The sequence below is a fragment of the Plectrocnemia conspersa genome, unplaced genomic scaffold (genome assembly GCF_051122295.1).
Source record: "Plectrocnemia conspersa isolate PC_06_02 unplaced genomic scaffold, ASM5112229v1 ptg000001l, whole genome shotgun sequence".
In the NCBI taxonomy this organism is placed as follows: Eukaryota; Metazoa; Arthropoda; class Insecta; order Trichoptera; family Polycentropodidae; genus Plectrocnemia; species Plectrocnemia conspersa.
In genome coordinates, this window is record NW_028277165.1 from 11,284,258 (window position 1) to 11,311,960 (window position 27,703).

The 27,703-nt window shown below is 29.5% G+C and overlaps 2 protein-coding genes across 2 annotated transcripts; one reads left to right on the forward strand and one right to left on the reverse strand.

The window, feature by feature from the left end:
- The first annotated feature begins 6,031 nt into the window (after positions 1-6,031).
- On the forward strand, positions 6,032-13,990 carry HLH54F (basic helix-loop-helix domain-containing transcription factor HLH54F). The gene is made up of 4 exons (XM_088186569.1): positions 6,032-6,319; positions 8,383-8,464; positions 8,533-8,686; positions 13,193-13,990. Exons 1-4 carry the CDS (start codon positions 6,220-6,222, stop codon positions 13,427-13,429), a joined length of 573 nt encoding a protein of 190 aa, XP_088042695.1. The 5' UTR covers positions 6,032-6,219; the 3' UTR covers positions 13,430-13,990.
- A 2,626-nt stretch (positions 13,991-16,616) lies between these two features.
- Positions 16,617-27,120, reverse strand: LOC148238857 (arf-GAP with dual PH domain-containing protein 1-like). The gene is made up of 6 exons (XM_088183155.1): positions 26,827-27,120; positions 22,237-22,462; positions 21,369-21,719; positions 21,066-21,301; positions 20,802-20,993; positions 16,617-19,657 (listed from the first exon to the last, which is right to left on the reverse strand). Exons 1-6 carry the CDS (start codon positions 26,927-26,929, stop codon positions 19,593-19,595), a joined length of 1,173 nt encoding a protein of 390 aa, XP_088039281.1. The 5' UTR covers positions 26,930-27,120; the 3' UTR covers positions 16,617-19,592.
- Positions 27,121-27,703: the final 583 nt, after the last annotated feature.

The window sequence follows — 27,703 nt, forward strand, 5'->3', positions numbered from 1 at the left end:
CTTTTTTTAAAAAAGGGTTCAGATCTCACTTCTTGTCAAGCTTTTAGCTAAAGAAAAATATATTTAAATAGCATATAAATTAAATTTAAAACAGCTTTTCCTTTGCCACGAAGCGCATAAAAAATTAAACAAAATTTATCATATGTTTTTCTTTACTATAGATATGTTAAATCTAAAGCTAAACGAACAAATACAAATATACAACTGAAGACTAAATGTAAAATCAAAAAACATTATATATTTGTATAAAAGTTTACATTTATATATTTGTATAAAGTTTTGTCCAATTCTCGGTACCAATAAATTTCAGTGCAATTCCTTTTTGATGAATGTAAAATTATTATCTTCATATATTTTCAAAAATTAACACGTATATATATGCATGTTTTGACAAAATGTGACACTTTTCTACGCTAGCAAAATAATTATAAATTTATATATTGTCATCTCGCTATAAAAATGTAAAGCTTTAATATGTTTGCACGATATTTTTACACGCCTAAGTTACATTATTTTTAATCCTCGTAAACGCGTGAACGAATGTACAGCGAAGTTTCGCTAACGCGCGAAAATGCGTGAACGGACCGTAATGTATTAATTCAATATATTGCAGTTCTTTACATATATCAAAATAACTATTTTTGTGGCGTTTTTAAATGCTTTTAGGGAGATTAAGAGATTATTTTTTGCCATCAAACTATTTATTTTTATTAAATGGCAGCTGATATTTTACCGTTTTTTTTTTGTAATTCACTAGTTCAATAGAAAACCCGTAGGTATATAATAACAGTCATTAACTTAAATATATAAAAGTTATGGTCAAATATTATCCATAAGATTTTACAGAATAGTTTTGATCAATATATAAAAATAATATGAATTAAACAAATTTAAAAAAAGATATATAAAAATACTCAATTGTCTCTAATCGGATGTACGCGTTCATATGTATTTTATATTTTTCTTAGCGTTATTGTTAGTGCTCTGATTTTTATTCAAAGTTAAATCCGTCAATTTGCCGGTTTCGTGAATCTAGTGTTAAACAAACTATTTAAAATACGCCCAATCGAATCACTATAATGCAAAGGTTTAATATTGTATTTAAGCAGGCAATATATTATTATTTACCTACTATAAATACCTTTTGATATATTACAAATATTTACATATGAATATGAATATGGACATATGTATGTATGTTAAAAATAGTAGAATTAAAATTTCAAAGCAACATACATAATAGTGGTTCTGAACACATTATATTTTTTTTAAATTTATTTCTTCCTTTTTTCATAAATATATATTTTTGAACTGAGTTAATAATTTTAATAGTTATCACATTCGAAAGGAACCCATTAAGAAATGACAAATATGTATTTGGAAATAATCCTCGAGATTAACACTTCAAGAGTCGTAACATATTGGGTTACAGACATATTACACCTATTTATTTTTCGTTATTTTTTACCAAACTAAGGGATGACGTCTCAGCAGCCACTAATCGCCTTTAAGCCAATAATTCAATAATATTAAAAATATTTTTTTAATTATTTTTGTAAAAAATCTATTTACACACTTCGTCGCCTCTAATTAGGCACTTGAAAATAAAATTAATCTGTAACCTGTCATCGGCGGTTAGCGCCGTCAGACATTGTTAAATAGGGTACAAACATTTATCGTCGATGTAATTAGTCAATTAAATGGATGCTTGAATTGTATTTTTGGTGATTTGGGATAAGTATATTTGGAAATTTGGCACGATTTCATTCCGCCGAGTGACACGTTTCCCACTTTGAACTTTAGAGATAAGATCCACCTGGGAACATAGCGAGATCAAAACTTTGGACTGGACTGGATAAAATATAATTTATTTTACCAATTTATAAATTAATATAAATAACACAATATTTAAAGCTACGATTATTTAATTTAAAAGTATGTTAAAATCGGTTTTAATTTGAGATTAATTTTTATACATACGTTATTTATAAAATAAAATATTAGTTAAGATCTTTATTGAGAAAATTGATCAATTAAGTAAAAAATATGCGTACATTGAAATTCTTATTTAGATTTTTTAATCAAACGTTTGAAATAGTACAAATTAATTATTATAACATTTTAACATCAGGCAAATTTTGGTTAAATTGATTCCATCTTTAATAAAGAGTTTTGCTATAGGTATTTTTTATGTAGTATCATAATGACGATTTATATCGTATTTATTTTATGTTTCTAAAATGCATTATCTAAATAGTAATCATATTAAAATCATATATTTTTTGCAAATAATTTTGCATTTAAAAATATAATTAATATATATTTACAAAAAAATTATAAATAAAGTTTTCACATTTTGTTTTAAATGTATAATCCGGCCCTGTAATAAAATTCTATTCCGGTATAAAGTACAAACAGTGGAGAGTGATGTAGAAACACAAATAAAACGGATGCTTTTTTGTTGTCCTGTTTGATTTTATATTTTTAAAATAAGCAAAATATTAATATATCTATCAAATATGTTTAATAATATATTTATCTACAAATAAATACAATGCCTTCGTACGCAAGTTGTGTTATGAATTTAATAATATGGTATTAATTTATTTTGGAAAAGTAGAACAAAGCCCTTTTATCGTTATTATTGCTATTTTAGAAAATATATATATTTTATGGACTAACGACTATCTCAAAAGAGACATTGCATGAAAATAGCACACGGTAATTCAATCCCTTATTATTGTAAGAGCTTCATCCTCGTCGGCGTGAAAGTGGAACATCAGAAAGTGCATGTGACCCGATATTAGATGACATTTCTTCAGGAAGTCGTCCTTAAATCTAAAAAGCTGTCAAGTCATGTGACGTTCTCAAATCCGACGGATTAGATGTCTAGAGAGCGAAGAATTCAGCTTAATTATTAACACATGACCTTTGCAAGATTATATTAGACAACATTTAATTTAGATAATAATATAATAACTATTTTAAGAGTGCTAAAAAAATAGTTTAAAATTCTAATCATTAAACATTTTATAAAAATCTCTTTACGATTTTTCGCATGAACGATTTTGTGCTACTGATTTGTACTATAAACATTCCTTTTGTTTGGGGTGGTTCTTCATCAAATGCGTTTTGAACCAATCATCTTCGTTTGTCTGTAAAACTCCTCCTATACACCCCCTCTCTGAATTTAGTAGGGTGACAATGCGCAGTGAAAATCTGAAGCACTTTTCTTTAAAAGTGCTTCAGATTTTCAAGTAATTCTAAAATATGATTTTATTGTATATTCCATATAAATTAATGGCGTGACTTTATATATATATATTTATATTGTAAATCCGTAGTTGTAACATCATATAAGTTAGCCTAATTCGTCACAACAGGGTAACAATGTTCACTATATGAACTATATATTATATAACTAACTTTAATACCCGGCTTCGCCTAAGATAAATTCAAACTCATTAATTATTCATTATAATTAATTTTATTCATCCTATTATCATAAATTTATTCCAATACTTGGCTATATACAATATTTTTAGTCTCTTCTCTTCACATATTGCAGTTGACCTATAAATAGCAGCCAGAATGACATGTGCAAATGTCACGACGCTACTGTTCACCATTTAGGAGGAGTTCTTATGACAAGACAGCCACGTGTATTTTCTGTTCTATATTATAGATCTGTCTCCGATCTATGTTTTTATTGACAGATTTTTTTATAATAAAATTCGATACAATACTATATTCAATAAACAGTTTTTTAATTATAAGATTATAGTGAATCTCTCCGGAGCTATTCTTATGCTAAAATGTGGAGTTAACTAAAATATCTACTTTCAATTTGTATCTTATGTTAATGTTTAATAACACTAAACAAACAAGCATATATGAAAAGGATTTAATTAACAATTTTAATATATTTTTTAAACTAAAATGTTATTTACCAGCACGATAGACCAGTGGTTTCGATCAGTGAATAATACCTAGAATCCCATACGGATTCTAGTGTTTTTCAATATCTACTGTGTCTCGGAGATCGGAATTAGTAAATGTTATAAATTTATAATTCCAATCGATCATCACAGATTAGGTTTTTCTAGATTTTCCTATTGGTACGGTTTAAATAGAAGTCAAAAAGTGTACTTTTTAAAAATAATTAAATTCATATTTATTTATTTAAATTAAATTAAATTAAGAATATTGAATAAATAATATATATTTATTTTAATTAAATTAAGATTATTAAATAAATAATATAAAAGGGAAAATAATGTTTTTTCTCTCTTTTTTTTTCTTTTTCTTTCTCTAATAAAATAAAGGGGAAGGAAAGAAGAAATCGATAACCAGGTAAATGGCTTTATGCCAAGGAACTGGGAAATAAAATATTAGTCACTGTATAAGTAAGATTAAAAATAACACATACAAAAATAATATATATTAAGAAAGGACTAATAAAAAATCAAAAAAAAATTTAAATTAAATAAAACGAACCGGACCAGCTCTTCATAGCTGACATTACACAGATCAATGTGCAATGCTAGGGTATAAAAAGGTCGGATGGCGATAGCCATAGGTGAGTCGGCTAGTCTGTACGTCCTGGTTCTAATGGGCCATCAAAAGAAGACGTGTTCGTGATTCTCGAAGATGTTCCGGAATCCAAAACACTTGCCCAGGCGTGTGCTGGTAAGTGTAAAATTAACACTTGGTTGGGAAAAAAGCGTACCACTCACTAGTAGGCGATTCAAGCTTTAATGGTGGGCGATGGGTGTTTTAATCCAGTGTTATAAATTTTGTATTTAATTTAAGTAATATATATACATAAAAGTAATGTTTTACTGATGACCGATGAAGAAACGATCAATGATACAATATCCGATCCAATACTTAAGGACAATGAATATTTTTTTCAATTAATGAAACAAGAAAATCCTGATAAAAAAGTCACATAAAAATAAAAATTTAACGAGAAATGTCAATCTATAAAACTTTAAGCGATAATAAAGTAGATGGCTGTCCAAGTTAAATTTTAACTATTTTTTGAAATCGCCATTGAAATAAAATATTTAAGTTAAATTCTACTTTTACATAGACGTAGGTACAAAAAAATGTATAGAAAATGGTAATTCGTGATACCACTACATCTTGTATTTTTACATTTTGTATTAGTCAGTTTTTAAGCTATTCGTTAAATATGTTGTTAGTGAAACAAATATACATACAAACAGAAGGACAAACTTTTTACAATTATAAATAGTAATGATTAATAATATATATGTAAATCATTTAATATATGAGAATATATAGCATATGGTACATGCTAAAAAATAGATGTATTTTTTAGCGAGAAAGTAACAAATTTTATATTATCTACTATTATTTATAAAATACATACAACGTCGTTTTAAATTTAAAAAACTTTATGATATGCATAACAATATTGGATATACATATGTGAAACATGGTCACACTACGAATGGCATGTGTGAAACACAGGAACGTTTCTTTTGGAGGGGAATCTTTGGTATGGGAACCAGAAGTTGCCATTAGTTATTTTCGAAATTAAATATAAAATGTCTCGCTTGTGTCACACACAAATAATGTTATATACAACACATATGTATATACAATAGATAATACATTCCTAATTTATCCAACATAGAATGATCCTTGATTTTTTACCAGTTAGGTTTGTGAAATATAAAATGTGTATTTATATTTTTGTGAATATTAAAATTACATATGGATATAAATTAGTTGAATTTTAATATTGTTTGTGAAAAAATAATAATACAATGTTTGTATTCTATTGAGATGTTACGCATATATCGGTTTCACCAAAGTATATATCAACTCTATATTAAATTAGTGTTTGCTTCATATTCTGATCTGTATTTCACAATTGAAGCTTCTGTTCAAACTTTGAGAAAATCAAAGCGTACTTTTTAGGACCTCATTTGGGCCGCGATCCTTGCGTTCAAAGCTTGCGCCTTTGGAGTTGGGCTAATGCTCGCTAATTGCAGCCGTCATCGGAGATTAGTTCCGAATGAATTACCACAGCCAAGAGATGGATCGACTACCCTTGTGAAGACTCGCGGAAATATTTCACAAATATTTTTAAAATCATCATGAACGCGACGGGTTGTGCTTTGCAAGTGTTCCACTATCGGAAAATGTGATAAGTTCAAAGGAAAAGTGTAAAGACTTTTGAAGAAAATGCCTCGCAGGAGGAAAAGGTCCGTCTCGCCGGTGGAACCTTTGAACTTGGATGACGAAGATGATTTGCTAACTGGAGATGATCTATCTCCCATATCTGGTAAGAAATAAATAATAAATAAAATATATTTAAGTTATTTTGTATCGATTAAAATTGAAAATTAATTTATTTAACGATGTATCATATGTTTTTTAAGAAATCAATGATGAGTTCTTGAATTTAGATTTATGAATATATAATAAAATAACGTAACTAAGACTTAACATACATAACATAAAAACGTAACTTTCAAATCTAGATATATATTTTATATAACTAAGATATGCTATTATCTCCACATTTATTTATTTTATTTTATTTTATTAATTTATTTAGCTTAATAGCTAATCTTTACATCTAACAAATTTAGTAAACATATATAAAAATATATAAAAAATACATAACAGAAAGAAAAAATGAAAATATACAATAATAAAGTCTTAATATTATAATTTATTTCTATATGTACGAAGGTGTTTTTTTATTCCATTTATGAAACCCGTTATATTTTTGCTGTTTCGGATTTCTCTTGGAAGACTATTATATAAATCAAAACCTCCGTACATAATTCCCCTAGCCGTACTCGTTTTCTTATACTTAATTTTCTTTAAATTTTCTCTATTTCTAGTATTATATTTATGTACATCTTTATTTCTTATTAAATACTTATTAAAATATTTTGGTAATATATTATTTTCTAACTTATATATAAATACTAAAACATTCATACTCAATATTTCTTGAACATTCAACCATTCTAATCTATCAATCATACTTTTACAATTAGTTAATCTATTTTTATTTAAAATTACTCTCATTGCCCTATTTTGTAATTTTTGCAACATTTGTTTATCTAATTTATTTAACATATTTAATAGTGTTGCACAATAATTAAAATGGGGCAATATTATACTATTGTAAATTATTTTTTTTGTATTTATACTTAATATATTTCTTAATCTAGATAATAAACCTATTTTTATACTAATTTTTTTTAATATGTAATTATTAATTTTGTAATTATTAATTTTGAAAAAAAAATCTGAGTACATAGTAAATTTTTGGTGTGCTCTGTTAAGCGACAAATCAATATTTCTACAATATTTCATTTTCATTTAAATTACAAAATATCGGTTATTCTAAAAAAAATATTATTAAAACTAGTTTTTTACCATTCCTCTTGGGGGAAGATTGGCATTTCAGAAAAGTAAAAAAATATTACAATTTTTATTATTTTTAAATACGAATTTAACGATATCTGAGAGTTAAAAATAATTAATATTTGTATAACTTAACCGTTGAAAAATGACAGGAGTTAGAACAAAACGTTGCAGTGTGCCCACAGATTTTTCTAATAATTATAGACATGTGTATGTTATTTATAATATTACGAAATAGCGTACTATAAATGGTACAATAGTACAATACGATTGTGCTAGCAACAATATATAGGGGAAAAACATTAAAAAAATCATATGCAATTTGTCTATCAGTATAACCTTTTTCTTAATCTGTTCTGCAATATACAATATTTTTATTTAAAGTATAAAGTTAGCAAAAGAAGTGGTTGGCTATAATTTATTAGCGTTTCTGATTATTTTACTAGTTAACAATTAGCTAGTCATTCTAGTTTCTCGGTGATTTTTATTTCCTGAAAAATGACAATTATCATTTTCATTTCTCGATTTTCTCCAGAATCTAAAATATTTTGATAAATAAAAAAATGTAAGTGCATATAGTAATACAGTATAGTACGAAGCTATCTCTATATTATTTATGAACAGGGAACTCTATGAACGTTTGAGAGAACAAACTTCAATAAGATGACGATTTATTATAATGGACGCAAATATTCAAAGGACCAAAACGGATCGATCTACTTGATTAATTACAGAGCGTTGAGTTACGATGGAACTTAGGGCTCCCGTATCGTATAAAAAAATGTCAATTATCAATAACAGCTGTTGCTAATTTACTAAAAAAGCTCATGATGAGCTTTTTTTATCATATCAAACAAAAATTTCCCTCTCGGGATGAATACTCTCGTACCGACCCTGGCTCTCATGTTAATATAATAGATTTAACATTATAATAATAATTTCTTATCAATTATAATTTTACAGGACGTTGTCCACCTCAGCAAAGAAACGCAGCTAATGCTAGAGAAAGGGCAAGAATGAGAGTTCTTTCCAAAGCATTTTGCAGGTATATTTATTATCTTATCTCACAAATTAAACCAATTATTTTCTTAAATATTATTTAATCAATTTTAGATTAAAGACAACTCTTCCATGGGTCCCAGCGGATACGAAACTTTCGAAATTGGACACCCTGAGACTGGCCAGTGGTTACATAGCCCACTTGAGAGCGATGCTAGCCGACCAGCCCACTGAAGACCTCCAACCTAACGGCAGACCCCTAAATTTGGTAATTTTTTATCTCTAGAGTTTAATTTAAAATTTAAAATATTTTTTCGGGACATTTTTGGAACGTCTCGTATAATTCCGTCATTCCACCATATGGTTCTACTCCGTTCAAGACACAATCGTAGTCCAAACACTGGTATTGTAAATAAGTATGGCACCAGCACGAGCCGCGGGTTCTTATTGCAATGTATAAATATACAATGATTTTAGTGTAGGTTTAATCATAGATTTATAGTTTTTCTATCACTTTTTTCTCAATTCTACAGAAACCCGACTTTATTGCAATTTTTATTGAGTAACTAATTTTAGAGGTGTTTTCACGATATCTTTGCTTTTTATTACATAAAAAAAAACAATAAATTGTAAACGCACATTTTCGAGTTCTACTATTCGCTAGGAATAATTAAAAAAAAGCTTAACCACTGACATTAAAACGCGATTTGTGAACACGCTGGAGAACAAGAATAGAATCTGCTATTTATCGAGGCTACTTAGGGACTTTTTCCAGGTTTTTTCAGAGGAATGTGGGAAGTTTGCCAGTCAGTGGTCGGTTTTTAATATTTCCATTTCATTAAGCTTCATAGTATTTTCATAAATTACTTAAATTCTGGTCCCTGCTTAAAATCCACGTCAAACACAATAAAATCGTGCCGTCGCCGTCGCAATGAAAACGTTCGGTTATCTAGCGTTTATATTAACACTTTTTAAAAGAATATTACGACTTACAATAAGTGAGAATCAAATGAAGCATATCTAAACTAAATTTTGACCAATAGGATGGCGCAAAAGCAATAATCCTTTCTCAGAAGTCAAAAATCCACGTCAAAAGCAATAAAATCGCGCCGTCGTCATCGCAGTGAAAGCGCTCGTTACCAAGCGTTCCCAGTGCGACGGCGCCGATACTATTTTATTGCTTTTGACGTGAAGTTTTGACTTCTGAGAAGTGATAATTGTTTTTGCGCTCTCCTATTGACTGAAATTCGGTTTGAACATACTTACAGAAATCCATAGTAATATCGGTAAGGATAGCTACATATGCAGACATACTATGGAGCAATATGCGAAATGAGACGTATGTCTGAACTTCTTCCACTTATTTTTCTCTGAGAGATGAGTTGGCTTAGTTTGTATTTTTGGATAGTTCAAAAACTATAATTAATTTTAAAACTTTCATTAGGTTGGGTTTGAAATTAGAATGGTTCTAGGAAAGTTCAACGATTGCAATTCACCGACGGTAAGTTCACCGATTCTACAACATAAAATAATTATTTACACTTTTATTTTTTATACGCTGTAAATTATTTTAATATGTTATACATATTGCAAATTTATGCAATGTATTTCATTATTATATAGGATTTCTTTTAACTGCATGCATTCTCATATATTATGAATAAAAATAACATATTTAAATTTATATAATAAATAATAATAATACCAATTTTATATATAATAATAAATAATAACAACAAATATGATGGTTATATAGTAATATACATATCTAATATTTGAGTTATTTTGGATTTTATATGACTTTAAAAATAACAAAGACCATATTTTCTAAAAAAAAATTTATTTAGATAGATTAAAATATGCTTGATATTTGGTATTTTATTTATTATTTTATACATTATGATATTCTCTATCAGCCGAAGTAGGTTATTATAAGATATTTTTTACCTTATATGTAACCTAGCTCCATTTGAATTAATCATCACGATATATATGCACTATATAAGGTCGGAATAGCGTAGTCCGTACGGTAACACAGAGTCTACAGGTTCGAGCCACGGCAACAGACTCGAATTTTTATTTATAAAAATGCGCTATTATTAAAAATTAACACTAGCAGCAAAGTGACATCTATTGATTATAAATTATAATACATTTATTAATTTATAATTATTTATATAGATGTTACCGATTCCTAGACTGAAAATACTAGCCCAGACGTACCCAGTTAATACAGATTTACCCCGTTGCAACGCATTGGGTTCACGCCTGCCAGGTTACAGCGTAAGATAAGAATATAAATAAAACAAATTTGTGATCCGTGAGATTAGAAAAATATATGAAAACTCATTCTGATAAAAGCAATTAAAATTGATATTTACTAATTCCGATCTCCCTGACACGATTAAAATTGAAAAACATAGGGGTTGATATAGGATTCTAACTCAGGTCTGTTTTAACTTCATGCTGTTAGACTACGCCTTTAATAAAGCGAGAAAATGTCTCCCGTGTGACTCTTTATAAGTCAAACTATCGTGGTCGCTTTCCGATAACGACAAAGGATATGAATAGCAATACTATACAATACGTGAGATTAATAAAGTCTAAGTCTAATGGCTAACTAACTAACTCATAATTTTTATTTTATAATCAAGCCAAGTTATTTAAAATTGAACTAATGCTACTGTATTAGTACTGTACTGAAAAAAATAATGAATATCAAAAATACTTTTAAGAGTTTGTGTCAATAAAATAGTAATGGTTCCTATTGCTTCAATTATACCTGTATCTTAAATACTGTGGTTAGGGCTTCCAAATCGTGTACCCGGACAGTCGCATAGTTTAAAAATAACCAAGAACCGGGTAAATTTTAGTGGGTACCAGGATATTGTCATTCAATCAATTATTCGATTTTTCCCATATATGAACATTTTAATCTTCTGTAAACGAAGTCTAATTCTAAAAAGCTATTTCTTTCCATGCTATCTATTCAATCTACTTAAACGGCAATTCCGTTGCTAATAATTTCTCATAAAATACTCAAAGTTCTATGAAAAAGTAGATGCATTGATATTTTTCAAAAACAGCAATGAAAATTCACATTTTTATTAAATTTTAAATTTGTACCCGGTTAATTTATGAAAAAGCGCTAGAACAGGGTAATACATATGGCCGGGTATTCGGATGCCCTAAGGCCGGTTTCACACGTTCCGGGTGGATTTGCCCGGCACCGGGCCGGCGCCGTGTAGTGGGGATGGTGTTGTATGGGCTAGTACTATCATTTCAGACGTGCCGGACAAATCTACCCGGCGCCGGCTCGGCGCTGACTGCCGGGTTGTCACCGGCCGCGCTCACTAAACTGTCCGGCGCCGGGTACCGAGTTGAGTGTGGTGGGGGTAAAACTCAAACATGAACCGGGCCGTTAACAGTGATTGTGGTATCTTATAATAAAATATAATATATATTCCTCGTGTTTAGGCAATAGCGGAAGAAATAGACCTCGAAATTTTAATTATATTAATGTAATCTCTTTTATTATAATTATCTTAGTAGAATACATACAAAAATAAAAAATAACGCGAAATGTGTGGAAGGACTTATGTGAAGCCGTTAATCCTAAATTACTGGCACCAGTTGACGGGGTATAGGTCGGGTTGGGAAGAAACCGGCCAGAAACCGGCCAGAGACCGGCTACGTGTGAAAGCTTTGTAAACGGCGCCGGCCCGGTGCCGGGTGAATCCATCCGGCACGTGTGAAACCGGCCTAAGTGTAGTTATTCCGAATTAAATGGATGTTCACAATAAATGTTTAAGATTAAATTAATAATTAAACGAATTGGTGAAATGATGAAAAAAAAATAGAATAGACAAAAATTATAAATTTTAATTCCGAATGTCGTTGCGGGTAAAATAATATATAAATTAATTGATAAGCTATAACTTTTTACTTTTTACGCAAAAAAATTACATACAAAAAAATTATATTTATTTTATGTGAATGATTAATAGCAATTATTGAATGACAAAAAAATTGCGTATTCCGTAAAGCGAGAAAGTTCAGAATGAGATATAAAATACGCAGTAGTTATTGAAAACTTTATTAATAAGTATTAAAGTAAAGTTGTGTTTTACGACAAGAATAGAACACACAGCTTATTGAATCATATTTTATAGCCAAATATACTACTGAAACTGTCGCTGAGACTATTTTTTATAGCAAATACAATTAACTATATTTTTAAACAAAACTTTACGATCCTCTACATAGTATGTCTCAATGATCTAATTAAGTTTATATTTTTATGACCAACGCAAAATTTTATATGTATCTAATCTCTAAAAAAACAATAAAACATCGTCAATAAAATCTAAAAGAAAACATCGGTGCTGGAAAATTTTCACCTCGGACTTATATATACATATATATAAAACAAGAAAAGATCCGCTCCAAGAAAAACAAACAACCGTTAAAGTTTGAAGTGTTTGGCCACTCTTAAAAGTAAAAATGTCCGCACAAATGCGAACAGCTGTTGTTTAGATTAGGCTTATTTTTTACCAAAAAATTAAATTATTTACGGCCCGCTTCCATTTTATTTGTGTACCAAGCGCTCTTAGGAACTAAGGGAACTCAATAAATAAATAAACCCTCATAGGGTGGTCTCAAAACTATGCACCTAAAGATTGTCCAACTTTGATCGTTGAGATAACAATGATTCTTATTTTAGACTGTTTTGTTTATTTTTAGATCAATCTGAGTGGTTCTTTTCCTTTTTCAGTCGTGGCCGTTCACCTTCCAGCAGGGTCCTTGGAACGAAAGTCCAGCAAGAGTCCCATCTCCGCATCCGACTCCACCAACTCAGCAGCAAAATTTGATGCATTGCAATACAGACAGTTACAATAACAACAATTGTTATTCGAGACCTCAATATCATGAAAACTACTACGATCAGTTAAACAGGGACAACAGTTACATCAGACACTCTTACAGCGACTCTATGATGCACACGGGATAATAAAAGTATCTTCTAAAGATAAATATGATGATCGTCGAATTAAATACGAGACGACGCCTCGGGAAGAGCCAGGCCTGTCTGTCATACTTTTTTGCCCTTTCGGTGATTCACAAAGGCTCCTTTGATGGGATTGAGGCGAATCTGGACCGACAATGGTATTGTCTTTCATGTGTGTTTATGTTAAACGTTTATTGCTCGTCAAATTAGTTTTACGATTCCGCAAAGGGCTAGAATTATATTTTATTATATTATGCAAAAAACATTTATTTTTAGTTTATTGCTAAAGATACGTGTATGTACATATACAATGTGCAAATATTACTTTAATTTTGATACTAATGCTTTAGATTCCTAGTCTCTTCAATAATATGTAAATTATTATTATTTAATTACCAATACATAAACAAATTAAAGAGCGTATGATATATAATGTTATCAACTTTTCAAATTATTTACACATAATACGTATTTTTAAAGGACTGACTGTATTACTATATTTAGTTATAAAACTGTGGTATTATACTATAATAAGTTTGTAAAAAATAAAATACAAATTAAAAATTAGTTATTGTTATTTACATTGCCTATAAATATGTACGACACCCTCAGATACATTTTTAATTTTTTCTAATCATATCATGATCATCAACATGATGTTTTTAAAATAGGTTAAATCACTGACAAATATTAAAAGAAGACTGGCAGTGTGTCAGATCAAGGCTAATGTCGGAAAGTATCGTCGGTTTGGAAGAACACTGTCACAACACAATATTTATAGATTTTCATAATAATAACAAATCTAATGATAAATAATACTATATAGATCAGTGTTTCTCAACGTGGGGCGCACGCCCCAGTAATCATTAATATGTGCTACATTTTTTTGTTAAAAATATTTTTTTTATATTGCAATTGACTTTCCGAGAAAAATATTACAACACTACCGCGAATTAAATTCTGTAAAGCTTATAAACTTATTTTAATTACAATTCCTAACTCACCCCATTACGCAAAATGATTAGTGAAAGCAAGAAAAAAGTTCGTCAGTATTCAGATGATTATTTGAATTTCGTTTTCATGATGTTCGTTTACCATTCTGTTTGTCGTGCAAACACTCTTTGACCAATGAATCCATGAAAAGAGGCGTCTTGAAGCACATATAAATACGAAACATAGTACTTGTGTGAACCATGGTTTGAAGCAATTAAAGAATATATAGGATAAAGAACAATAAATTCATTGTTCTCTGGACGAAATTCTAACCGAAGTCGTACTCTTTTAGCTAATTATGAAATTTTAGCTATCCTCATAGCTTCTAAATCTGGAAAAAATCATATTGTAGGGAAAGAATTATTTAAGCCAGCAATATTAGTTTTTCTCACGAAGAGGAAAGATATGAAAGAAATGTCACTAAGCAATAGCACTGTTAGTAAGAGAATAGATGAGATGTCCAAGGATGTAGAAACACAACTAATTGAAAAGTTAAGAGTAAGATTCTCAATACAGATTAATGAATCAACTTTATAAAAGAGACAGCGAGGCTGTATTGTTGGCTTATGTAAGATATATTGACAATGGTGAAATTAATTAAGAGATGTTGCTATGTGAAACATTGGAAACTACAACTACTGTTTTAGCATTATGTGCTGCAGATGGTACTCTGATGGGCAAGAAATGCGGTTGTCTAAAATTAATAAAGAATGACAACCCAGACATGTTACTTGTATTATACATTGTGTTATTCACAGATAATTTAATTTCAAGAAACCTTTTACCTGAACTAAATGAGATAATATAATAAATTATAAAATGTATAAACTTTATCAAAACAAATGCCAAATGTGAACGTCTCTTCAAACAATTTTGTGAGGATAAAAATGCTGAACACAGCAGACTATTGCTTCATACCAAAATAAGATGGTTGTCGCACAAACCCTAAATGACACTTTTAAAATCAGTCAAGCATTTGTGAATTATTTGACAGATATATTCGAACAATTAAATTTGTTAAATAAATAACTTATTGATGCGAAATCCAAGATATTTGGCTTCATTGGACTTCTGAAATTGTATAAAAAATGTTTCAGATATAAAATTTGATTAATTTTATTGGCTAAATAAGTGTGACATTATTGCAGGCACGCATGGTGAGATATTTTCTCTTTCGCTCGCTCGCGTGCTAAGTGACGAGAGTGAACGAGAGCTAAGGGTGTGCGGAACGCACGTCCTTATCTCTCGCTCACTCTCGTCACTTAACATGCGAGCGAGCGAAAGTATCTCACGGTATGCTCCGAGGTGATTGATTTTGCTGTACTTATTATAGTGGATCATTTGAGTAAAATTGCTTGTGACTTAAATAACAGATTTTCAGATTTAAAATAAATTGCTATTCCGCTCTGGATAACTCAAAACGATATTAGTAAATATAACTGATGTAGTCACACAGTATCAATACGAACTCTTAGAATTGCAAAATGATGAATCTATTATTAAAACGTTGTTCAACATAAAAAAATAAAATGGCGTGGCTTTAAATATGTCGAGACAGAGACAAAATACCCAATTATGACAAGTTTAATAAGAAAATTACTCTTACCGTTCCCACCGTCATATTTAGTTGAATGCGGCTTTAGCGCTGTAAATGATTTGTTATTGAAAAATGGTATGGATACCACATTTAATATTAAAATAGACTAAATTAGTAGCTCGTATAGAAACTCTTTGCAGCACACATCAAGCACAAGCATCGCACTAATTTTCATGTTATTTCCTTCAGACTTGTACATGTAATATACCAAACATTTACTGACACGTAAACCACCTCAGAGGAATTCATAATATTTTTCTCTTTTGTTTATAAATATTGTTAATTAATTTGAATTTTATCTAAAGATTGGTGTAAAAATAAATAACATCTAAATTAATAGTATAAATATTAAATAAAGTACTCGCAAAGGTTTTTGCTAACTTTTCCTCTATAAATAAACATATTAACTACATTACTAAATAGCGCGAATAAATAATAAAAATAAACATGTTTTATATACATGTATGTAAATTGTAAATTACATACAATAATAAACTTTTTTCCAGAGTCGATTTAGTCGCATTTCAAAAACGTTTTCGTTTTCAGGTTGTGAGCCAAAGATACGTTTTTAAATAAATGGTTATAAATAAATAGACGAAATGATGATTTATGAATATATTTTTTATTATATATTTTGCTCATTTTCCCATTGACAAAAATATGTATAAAACAATATAAGGTAGTAATAGTACGGCAATGATAAAAGTATACTATAAAAAAACAAATTGTACTTTCCTCATAATTATTGCACAGAAACTATATAGGATAGAAAAAGACAATTAAGAATAAATCTCACATTCTAAATAACTTAATAAAAGAATTTGTACTAAATTGTATATATATATCATACATAATGTGTTGATTATATATTATATTTTTTTGAATAGTACGGAGATCATTTTGGTTTCAAGTAAAAAATAAATACAATCCTGATAACATTATATGAACGTTAAATAAATGTCATGATACCCTGCGCTTCGTGAAGTAGACAGTAATTGATAGAGATAACTATAAAAATCATTGCAACACCTTCACATATCTTAAGAAATAATATTAATTGCAAGATTTTATTTGCAGTTTTGGCTATTAAACAACTAATGGCAAGGAGAAAATGTATAAATGTTGCTAAATGAAAATAAAGATATTTCAGTCCACAAACATGAACAATACCTTAAAAATACATGATTATTTCATTTTATATAATAGGTATAATATTGAGGATTACAAAAGTTTATTGATTTTAATTAAAAGCTAATTAGTATGTATATAAAACATAAATGCACAATATATTTAGGTCTTGTATATGTATAATGTTTAAATATAATGTATTTTATGTATTCTATATAGGAAACGTTTATTGCGATATATGGCAGTGTTAATATTTATCCGTCAACAATACATCCGGCTTGATATACGTATATTTAATAAATGTACAACTTCGTATTTTCGATATTTATCAACATTTATTCATTATTAAAAAATATGTTTATCCATCTTCACAACAATTAAATTTATTCGAGCTTATATTAAAGTTGTGTTTATTACGGAATATATATAATATTTATAAAAACATGTATTTTTAATTCATGTGAAGACATACAAAAGGCAATATTAAAAACTATGGTTAATGATATGAGTCACTAAAATCGACTTTAAAAAATACTTTGATGTTTTATTGCATCTTTAAATTTATATATTCAATAAGCCACTAGTAATAATACATATGTACATATTTAAAAAAAATTTACCAATGACTAAAGATATTATTTATACGAATGAACGTTATTGATAAAAATACATTTGTACCTCAAATATTGAAGCAAATAATAATCAATATAAATTTGACAGTATTATACCATTCTGAAAATTTAACGTGATCCAAACACACAGATATAAACAAATAATTTAAAAAATAAAAACACGCAACACAAATCTTTGTGCGATACAAAATGAAAAAGTACACAAGGGAATGTTGCTTTTGTGCTTTGTAAAAAAAGGCGCATTGGACTAAAATATATAACGTATAATCTGTAATGATAACATTACAACTTTGGATCAAATCGAGAGCCCAATTCTAACCTGACCCGTGCATTACGACAAAAAAAATAATACAATGTCACGGGTCGCTTATCACGTCCAGATAAGTATAAAGAGGGCTCGAATACAAGTAAATTTTATTCACAAATATATATTTAAAATATAAATAACACTCAATGCTTCGTAAACAAATATACAAAAAAAAACATTTAATTATAAACTACACAATACGGATCTTATATGGCAAAAGTACACAAAGCACACTGAAACATCTTCTATCAACGTTGAAAAATTAATAATACAAGTTGAACATGTTTGAGCATTAACAGAAATTAAAGTAATATTTACTAGGTTTTTATTTGGTCATTCAACATTTTTTTTTTATAATTACTAGCTCAATTTGATTTAGTTATTTATTAGTATTTTTTTAATTAACAAGAGAGTATAATTTAACTATATAATTACTTAACTTTTATGTATTCGTATAAACATACGTTCAGATGATATTCGCTCCAATTAATTTCAACCAAAATAAAATTTAAAATAAAAATTATACACAAGTGTGAAAGAATGAAAATGACTAGTAAATTATGCTTGTTATTGTGTGATTACATTAATTAATTTGCCATTATTTTCTTTTACGTATTAAGTGAATATTGTTAAAGCGCTTCCTATTTGTTGTAATTTAAAAAAGCAACCATTAATACGGTTAGCGTTTTACATTTCACTATCTTTGGTTTATGAGTATTCCACTTAATAATAAAAGAAAACAGAAAATTTACAAGCTTTCAACTTATTTTATATATAATATAAATCAACATTCATGATATAAAAATAATAAACTATTTACCTCTTTAAGATGCAATAATAAAAAACGGTTGAAATTTTTCAGATAATACTTTTTTATCGATTAACAATATAAAATGAGAATTACGACTCGATATTTGCTAATAATAAAAAAAACATAGAGCAAAAACAAGTACGCGCATAATGGAGATTGCGAATTTACCAATGATATTAACTCTATAATAATTATTAAATGTATTATTCACATATCGTAATAAAGTATACATTTTTGTATCTTAAACATATAAAGTACGTATGTATAAAAAAAACTATGAGACATTAAACACATTAGCGTAGTTCTTATTGCTTTGGAGTATATTTTTATTTATTAAATATAATATAAAAACAACTTTTTATAAGCACGTGGATTCGGATTGTCAAAAAACTTCAATTGCAAAAACAATAAATATATTTTGCTACAACAATAAATAAAAATGTTATTCATATCATTAGCTAAACAATGTGTTGCCTTCTACATATTTCTTTCAAGGGGAAAGAAAAAATAATAATTAATCACAAAATTAAACGTTTTACAAATATACTCAACAACTTACGTTTAATATCTAAATATAAAAATATTTAATCAACTATCTTTCAACGACAGCAAAAAGGCATACACATATATTAATATTATATGTATGTGTGTATGTGTATATGTATGCATCTGTGTAATAACATACACATATATGACTTCTACCTGGCTGAAAAAATATTCATTGAGTTTGAGGCAGTTCGTTTACGCACCAGACGAGCGGCAACTGAAAAAGAAATGATAAAATTAATTTATTTGATTATTTTTGCATATACATATATGCATATATATACATATATATAAATATATAGACATCTATGAAAAAAAAAATTTAGCCAAGTTTAAAACATGTGACTACCTTCATGTGTTATAAATGGTTTGTAAAAAACACATCACTTCTTGATATGAGAATTTAAGATTTTTCATAATTATAGGTTGGATTTATCCATTATCTTTTTATTACTCATTAATGAGCAATGAAAATAATTACAAAAATAATAATGTAAAATTGTCCACGATTAAGTTTGAGTGAAAAATGCGATATTCATTTTTATTCGTCAATCAATTTAAAGATGTGGAGAAAGATACGGTGAAAACGATCTGGGAATGCTTCTTATATTCCTAAATGGAAGGTATCCACTTGATCGACGGAACAGTGGTGGATTATAAACCTGTCATTGAAATCTTTTTCATTCCTATGATGGAAAAGCATGTGGACTCAACTTTATGGATTTTCAGCACCTGGTCGGTAATGTTTTCTTTAAAAATAGTCGGTAATATTTTTTTTCATCAATTTGATCAATGCAGTAAAGATGAAATTAAAAAAAAATTAATACATGATTAAAATGTTTCAAAATATAAGAAAAACGTGAAAATAGATCTTACACTGGCCCTGGAATAGTCCTTAATTATACTGATGCCATAATTAAGACAAAAAAAGTTTGCAAAACTCAACGAGCAAACAAAAACTTATAGAAATGATCGAAAGAGTATGCCTCAAAACATTAGACAACAAACTACTTGATTCATGCATTGATTCCATGATTTTTCGTATTTTGACAATATTACAACAAAAAAATATTTATAGAATCACTTTTTATTAATGTAATATACGATTTTAAAATATATTTTCACATTGTTCCAGAAATTAATAATGATTTTTATCTCATTGTATCTTATAAGTTTATATTTTATTTTCTATGTGTATATGATGATTTCCAAGATGATTGCTGTATGTAGGAGATGACAGAAAGATACGCTAGTGTGAAAATGATCGGCATCTAACAATAAACCTCCTGGATGTAACTTTTAGTATTGTACAGTTTAGTGAATAAACTTTTTAAGGTCCAAATAATTAATATTATACTAACCAGAAGAGTCTTGCGGCGTGAGAGGACGCTGTAGAACTCTATCTATAACACCTATCCACTCATCCCTATCCTCTTCGCAGGATGCGCTCAAACAAAACGCTCTCTCCGGCGTGTGAAGAGTGAAACTATAAGCCATGTCTCTGTAACCGGTAACAACGCCCACTCTGATACTGTAGCCTTCTGAATTATGCCCTGTAATTAAACAATAACATATAATTTCGACGCATTTAAATAATAACACATAAAAACAATTATTATAAATACCTAAAAATATTTCACCCTTTGGATAAGCATCAAGTGGATCATCGTGATACATCAACTTCCTGTTGTCGAGCGTAAACCATCGTTTTTTATATCCGTCCGTTGGACGCGGTCCCGTCTTCCACAACCAGCCTTCTTTGGGAAAATCTCGCGTAAGATGCACGGCCAATTCGGATTCAGAAGCCGACGGATACGCAACATGCATCCCATGTAATTTTGCGCATCGAATCGCCATATACCTAAGAACAATCATCCATAGAATCGTCTCTCATATTCATTACTATAAAAATCAGACGTGAATCGAACCAATTGTTGATAGCTTCGGGGTCTTCGTGGTAAACGTATATATGTCTGGTAGATCCATCTTTTATAAATGTCAACTGTAACGAATTCACGTGTCCTATCTTTTGCGGAGCAAAAGCGACGTTCAAATCGGACAGTTTTAATATGGCTTTAGGATCCTTGTTTTCTTTAACGTGGTACTTTAAAGTGTCTTCTGACTCGGATAGGATAAACTTTCGCGGATGATATTTGTTGTCCTCTTTTCCGCGCTTCATTAGGAAGCCCTCCATGTGTCCGGAAGTGTAACTCTGCCTCTCCGGATGGCAAAACTCCTCTCGTTGATATTTGGCTCTTATCCATTGCTCGATGAGAACTCTAAAATGTCAAATTTTATACATTAGATTTAGGATTATGTATAAATAAATATATTCTTCACTACTTCTGATCCAAATTTTTAGCGCTTACAAAGAACAATTCTCTGTAAAAAAATCAATTGACTGATGAGCTTAAAAATCGTAATGGTCTTACGCTTAAAAATGTACAGGGATATCTTATCAAATTCAGTACGCTGAACCATAGATCTGCAAAAACTTTTCAATAAAAACAGTATTTCCAAATCTAATTATAAAGCAGATCAACTCATTTGTACAATATATTTGCACATATATTACAAAGATGATTTAGCAAATTTTCGCACATTATCATCTCAAGCAAAAGAAGAAGAGATCTCCAGAGCTTAGTTAAATTGCTGCAAGATGTAATTCCAAGACAAACACTCTTATCAACTATGACTTATGCCAAGGGCGTTTGGGTTGGAAAACACACTGATAAAAACTTGGTATTTTTTATATTGGTTCAGACTTAGTAAGAATTATAATGACAAGTCACTAACTGTGGATCGTCTTCGACGGGTCTTCGATAGCACGGCGGCACCCTCTCCTCGTATCTGGCCCGCGCAGCGTTGTTTCCAACTTCTTGCATCCGCTCCAACTGAGAGTCTTCCCACTTATCCAACTTCAAATGCTTCACTTTGCTGATGTGAGCGCCCATGCTGCGATGGACTCCCGCGCATCTTGTGCAGATGAATATTCCCAAATTGTAGGACGCCCATTCTGGATCTGTCATAGTCATACAAAAAGTATAACGGCATCATGAATAAGAATAATTTGAGGAAAAATTCATTTAAACCGTAAACCGCAAAATTTCCAACACGAGATAAGAAACCACATAAGAGTGTAGCAAAAAAGATTCATACAATTAACAATGATGGTATCATTAAAAATAGTTTTTCATAATTCAGAAAATATGTGTAGAGTTCAAAAAACAGCAATTTGTATGATAATGGTGATATCTAGATCTCAAAATCAGACATTTTTTATTTTTATTTTGGCAAAAGCAAAATTTTAAACATCATGGAAACAATCAAAGTAAAAAAGTTGATAACAATTAAAGTAGACAACTGGAATACCTTTCCAAGAACAAGGAATACAAAACCAAAATATTTACAGGTACGTCAATAAATATTTTGAAAAATAATGTTTTTATAAAAATATTTAAAAAAAAAATACTAAAGATCATATTTTTTATCAAATCTGCAATGCTGTACATACTTTGTAGTGTAATGCTGTACATTGACTAAAATGTTACAGATGATTTGTCACAACATGAAAAAAAAAACTTTTTCATTTTTTTGTTTTAAAATAGTTCATTGAGATATTTTACACCTAATCATAAAATACAATACTTTAATACATCTTTCCATGATGAAAACATTATTACTTTCAACAGTCGAATAGAAATGGATTCGGGACTATGCAGCCACATAAAACACAGATATAAATTCTTTCTGTGAATCACAATTTGATGAGCGTCTTTCTGTTAATTAGATATCAGCTGAATTTAGTGTGGTCCAAAAAAGACTAAGAAAGTTTATCTCAAAACATTATCTTTAATTTAATTTTTACATCTGTACAATGAATGTAAGACCAAAGAAAAAACAAAATTGTTGAAGAGTTACAAATAAATATAATTTTAATTAAATCATACTACAGCTTAGTATAAACATATATGGCATCACGTGCCATATATGGACAATAGGTAAATTCGAGTATCATAATGTATCTAATTGATTTTATATCTCAATGCATATAAAGGTATATTTGGAAATACAATTGCGAACACTAAATCATCTAACACAGCGGTCGGGGAACCGGGGTAAATTATCTCATAATGGATAAAAATGAATTTTTTAACAGTAATGAAAGCAAAAAAATATTTGTACTATTTTTAATCAATTAAGATGCAGATATTCTTTTTTTCAATATTTTATTTTGCCGACAGATTTTGTTTATTGAAGTTGTTTTGCCAAAGGAACCTGAAAAATCGACAGAAGCATTTCTTGAACTTCGTTCCAACAATGTAGCATGTATTGAGTTTGTGAAGAGCAGATCTGTCGTCTTTTTGAAAATCAAGAGCCACTTATTTTGCAACAACTTATCTACGGGAACAAGGATTTTCAGCTCTGAAGACAGTTTTCAAATTGCTTTGACTGTTATTGTGTAAAAAATGAAACAATATCACTTTTAAAAAACAAGAGAAGTTATTATTACAGTAAACCATATTTTTCATAAATGCATCACTTTAAACAAATATTGCATATTTAGAAAGATTGAATATTGTTGAGTACATTTGATAATATTTTTCATAAGGCTAAATATGGTACATCATGTACTAAAGATTCTATCGATATAATCATATCTGGAATATGGATCTACACACAATATTTTTTATCCTAACATATTTTATAGATACGGAACAATTTTAAATACTTCCGATGCTAGCGAAGATTATTACTTGAAAGACCTAGGTTCGACTCCCATATTGACCTGTGTTTTTCAATTTATATCAGGTCTGGAAAATCAGATTTAGTGGTTATTATAAAATTATAATTCAGATCGACCATCACAGATAAGGTTTTCTTTGATTATCTTAATCTCACAGATAATTATCAATCGAGTAAGGTCATACATATTATGTATTAAGAATTCTCTAAAAATGTATATGTTAAAAAATATATATTTATTGGACTACGCTAAACTGAATATGGTATTTTTAATTAATATTTTAATAAATTAAAAATCAGAATCATAAATTTACAAATAACCCTTAAAAGGGAAAGAAAATAACGTCAGTGTTTTATAAGAAGATATAGCTTTTATAGAATCGGAGACACTGCCGAAGGAAATAACAAAAAAATCGAAATCCTCTGTATATTTATGTTGTCCAATTTCCAATTACAACACATTACTTGTTCAGTTTAATTTTAAGTAATATAATTTGTAGATATTAAAATAAAGAAATGGACGTGACAAATTCCATTGACTATCACAGGGTATGTTTTCCTAGATCTTCCTAATCTTACCAAATGGAGCTAAGTCATAGATATTATGTTTAAAAATTCTCTAAAAATGCGCTGCTTCAGCCCATACAGTATCATATATGTAAATAAAAAAAAATAGAGAATCAACCCTCTATTAAATTGTGTAAACAAAATCTCCATTGTGTATCAAGAGAAGGAAAACTTGCTAGAGATGAGCAAATTCTTATCAAAGCGATATCTAGCATTAGACGTCTAACATAGCATGAAAAAAACACACTGAAGGTTGTGTTATTACAAATAAATCAATTTGAATTAAATTATAATGTGTCCTTAAGGCATGTAGTGCGACGTATAGCTTGATAAATATAGTGAATAATACATGCAGTGCCGTATTTGCCCAGATAAAAATTTAGTCAGTTAAAAAATTATATACTAGAATATTTTTTCTACATATTTTGTATCGTGCTTTATAACATATATTTTTTATAAAAAAAGCACTAATTCGACTGCGGAATGTAATATTTTATTGTTGGGAAGATTGAAAACATATTTAACACTTTCGCGGACACTTAAAACACGTATTGAAATACCCTGAGACACTAATATACCTAAAATTTGTAAAAAAAATATATTTTTTTTAAATACCAAATTATTTTCATTGTATATTATATCTTGACCTAAATTTAATTATTATTTATGTATATTCAGAGGTTTTCATATGCCGATTTAACAGCCGAAAAATGACTGCAATTGCAGACGTGTCCGCGAAAGTGTTAAAGAGTACAATAAATGAAAACCGACAGAAAGCCTTGGCAATATTGTGTATTAAAATGAATTTTACATAAAATATTGATTACGGCGGTGATATATGATTTTCCTAAAGACGTGAACTGTGATTTCAGTTATAAAAATAAGTAAATTCATAGAATTATAAAAATAAATTAATCAGCGGAGCGCTATCACTTTCACTTAAAAAATACAATCGATATGATTGTCATATTTTTTTTATTTTGAACAATCTTCTAAAATGTATGTATTAATATAAGTTGTCAGTAGTAAGAATTTGTTTATGAAAAAACTTGAGAATAAAAGTATATGTAACGCGAAAATACTTTTTTGTAAAAGTGAAAATAGGAGTAAAATACATATATACATAAAGTTGAAAAACAAAAAACTTCTTGATACGATAAAAAGTACAATATTATTAAGTTCTTTCCTGTTATTTGGAGTCAAATTTATTCTACAAAATTAATTATTCATTTGCTTTTACATTTTATTTATTTATATACAATTATATTTTCATTGAAAATGAATGTGTTTAAACTGCCTCATACCGAAACAGAACCAGTATAATTCCTGCAATAACCTGTTTTGATGCATTCATGGGGTGTTCATTATTCTGGCCAACATTCACACGCAGCCGCTCGTTCGCACACAACGTGTTTAAATTTTAAAACGTATTTATGTAGCAAAACGTTAGTAGTGAGTGACCGTTGGTCAGAACAGTGAACACGCCATGAATAACTTTCTGCAACGAATCTACATAAAAAATGTAATTTTATAATTGTATACAAATAAATAAATAAAAAAATCAGTTAAAAAAGTAGTTACAATAAATTTGAAAAATCGGTCAAAAGAATCTGTATTCTCAAATATGCACATTTTTATGAACGACGAAGCAAAATTTTTGATGGGCGAACACATGGTCGAAAACGAATCTGTCTACTGACTGCGATTTCGGAATGGATTGCAGTATTTTTGAAATAATTTCACATTTGAATATTTTCCGCTTAGGAGCACAAATGAACCAAATTGGGCTCAAATTTGGGTACGTATCACAATATATTTATTTTGAAAGATGATAAAAAATGTTTCATGCAAATATTATGATAAAAATAAAAGTTGACGCATGTGAAAGTTTTACATGGGAATGAATCGAAACGTGACAGTATTTTTATGAATGATGTGGATCTCTGTTGGGGGCCCCTCGCGTATTATGGAACAGGAAACGAGGCATAGGCAGAGGCAGAGGCGGAAGGCGGAAGGCGAGCGGCGGAAAACGGAAGACAGACGACGGACGAGGGCGAAGAAGCGGACGCTCACTTGGCTTGGAGCAATCGGCGCAATAGTGGTTGCCCCCGCGCTTGAGCAGCTCGAGCAGCAGCCGCTCGTTGCGATCGGCCATCGCCCGGAACGCACTGCGCATGCGTACACCGTACGAGCGCACACACCGCACGCGAACGCGAGACGCACGAGCCCGACCGGCACCCGCGCCCGCACCACCGCACCCGCGGCGCACGCGACAATCGCTCCGCAGTCCACTGCTCGAAGCGAACGCTTCTAGTACTCGCACATATTTCAACAATTTCACATAAAGTTATGTTATTTTAAAGTTGCGTCATTTGCCCCCTCCCTCATTAAATATAGTTTGAAAAATGCACGTCATTTAATAAAATACTATGAATCTTAATGAAATTAAAGTATTAAAAAAACGCCCACAGACTTCTGAAAAAATCTAAAATGACGTCCCTGACTCATGGGTGGCAAACGTACTCTTGTGAAGTGCATTTTGTCAAACGTCAAACAGGAGAGTCAAAGTACTATAAATATGTTAAGGATAAATGCCACTCTTCTTATTTCTTGTTGTAATAATGTTGATTATATTTACAATTTTTTTTATAACGTTTTTAATTATGCGCTTTTGAAACAAATTCTCCAATTTTTAGCTGAACGACTAAATGAGTCGTTACATTATGAATTAGATAAATGCTAAGTTTTTACCAAATTTCTGAGTAATAATAGTATTTTTTTTATTAAAATAATATAGATCTCAGCCTCTAAACTATTACATTGCAGTAATTTGGATGGATTCAGAGTGGACTCTGTACTTAATGCTGCTATAAAATATTGCACTGCGCAGCTTAACTGAAAGTAATTAGCAACTATATACGATAATGTAAAATACTAATTTTTAAAGGAA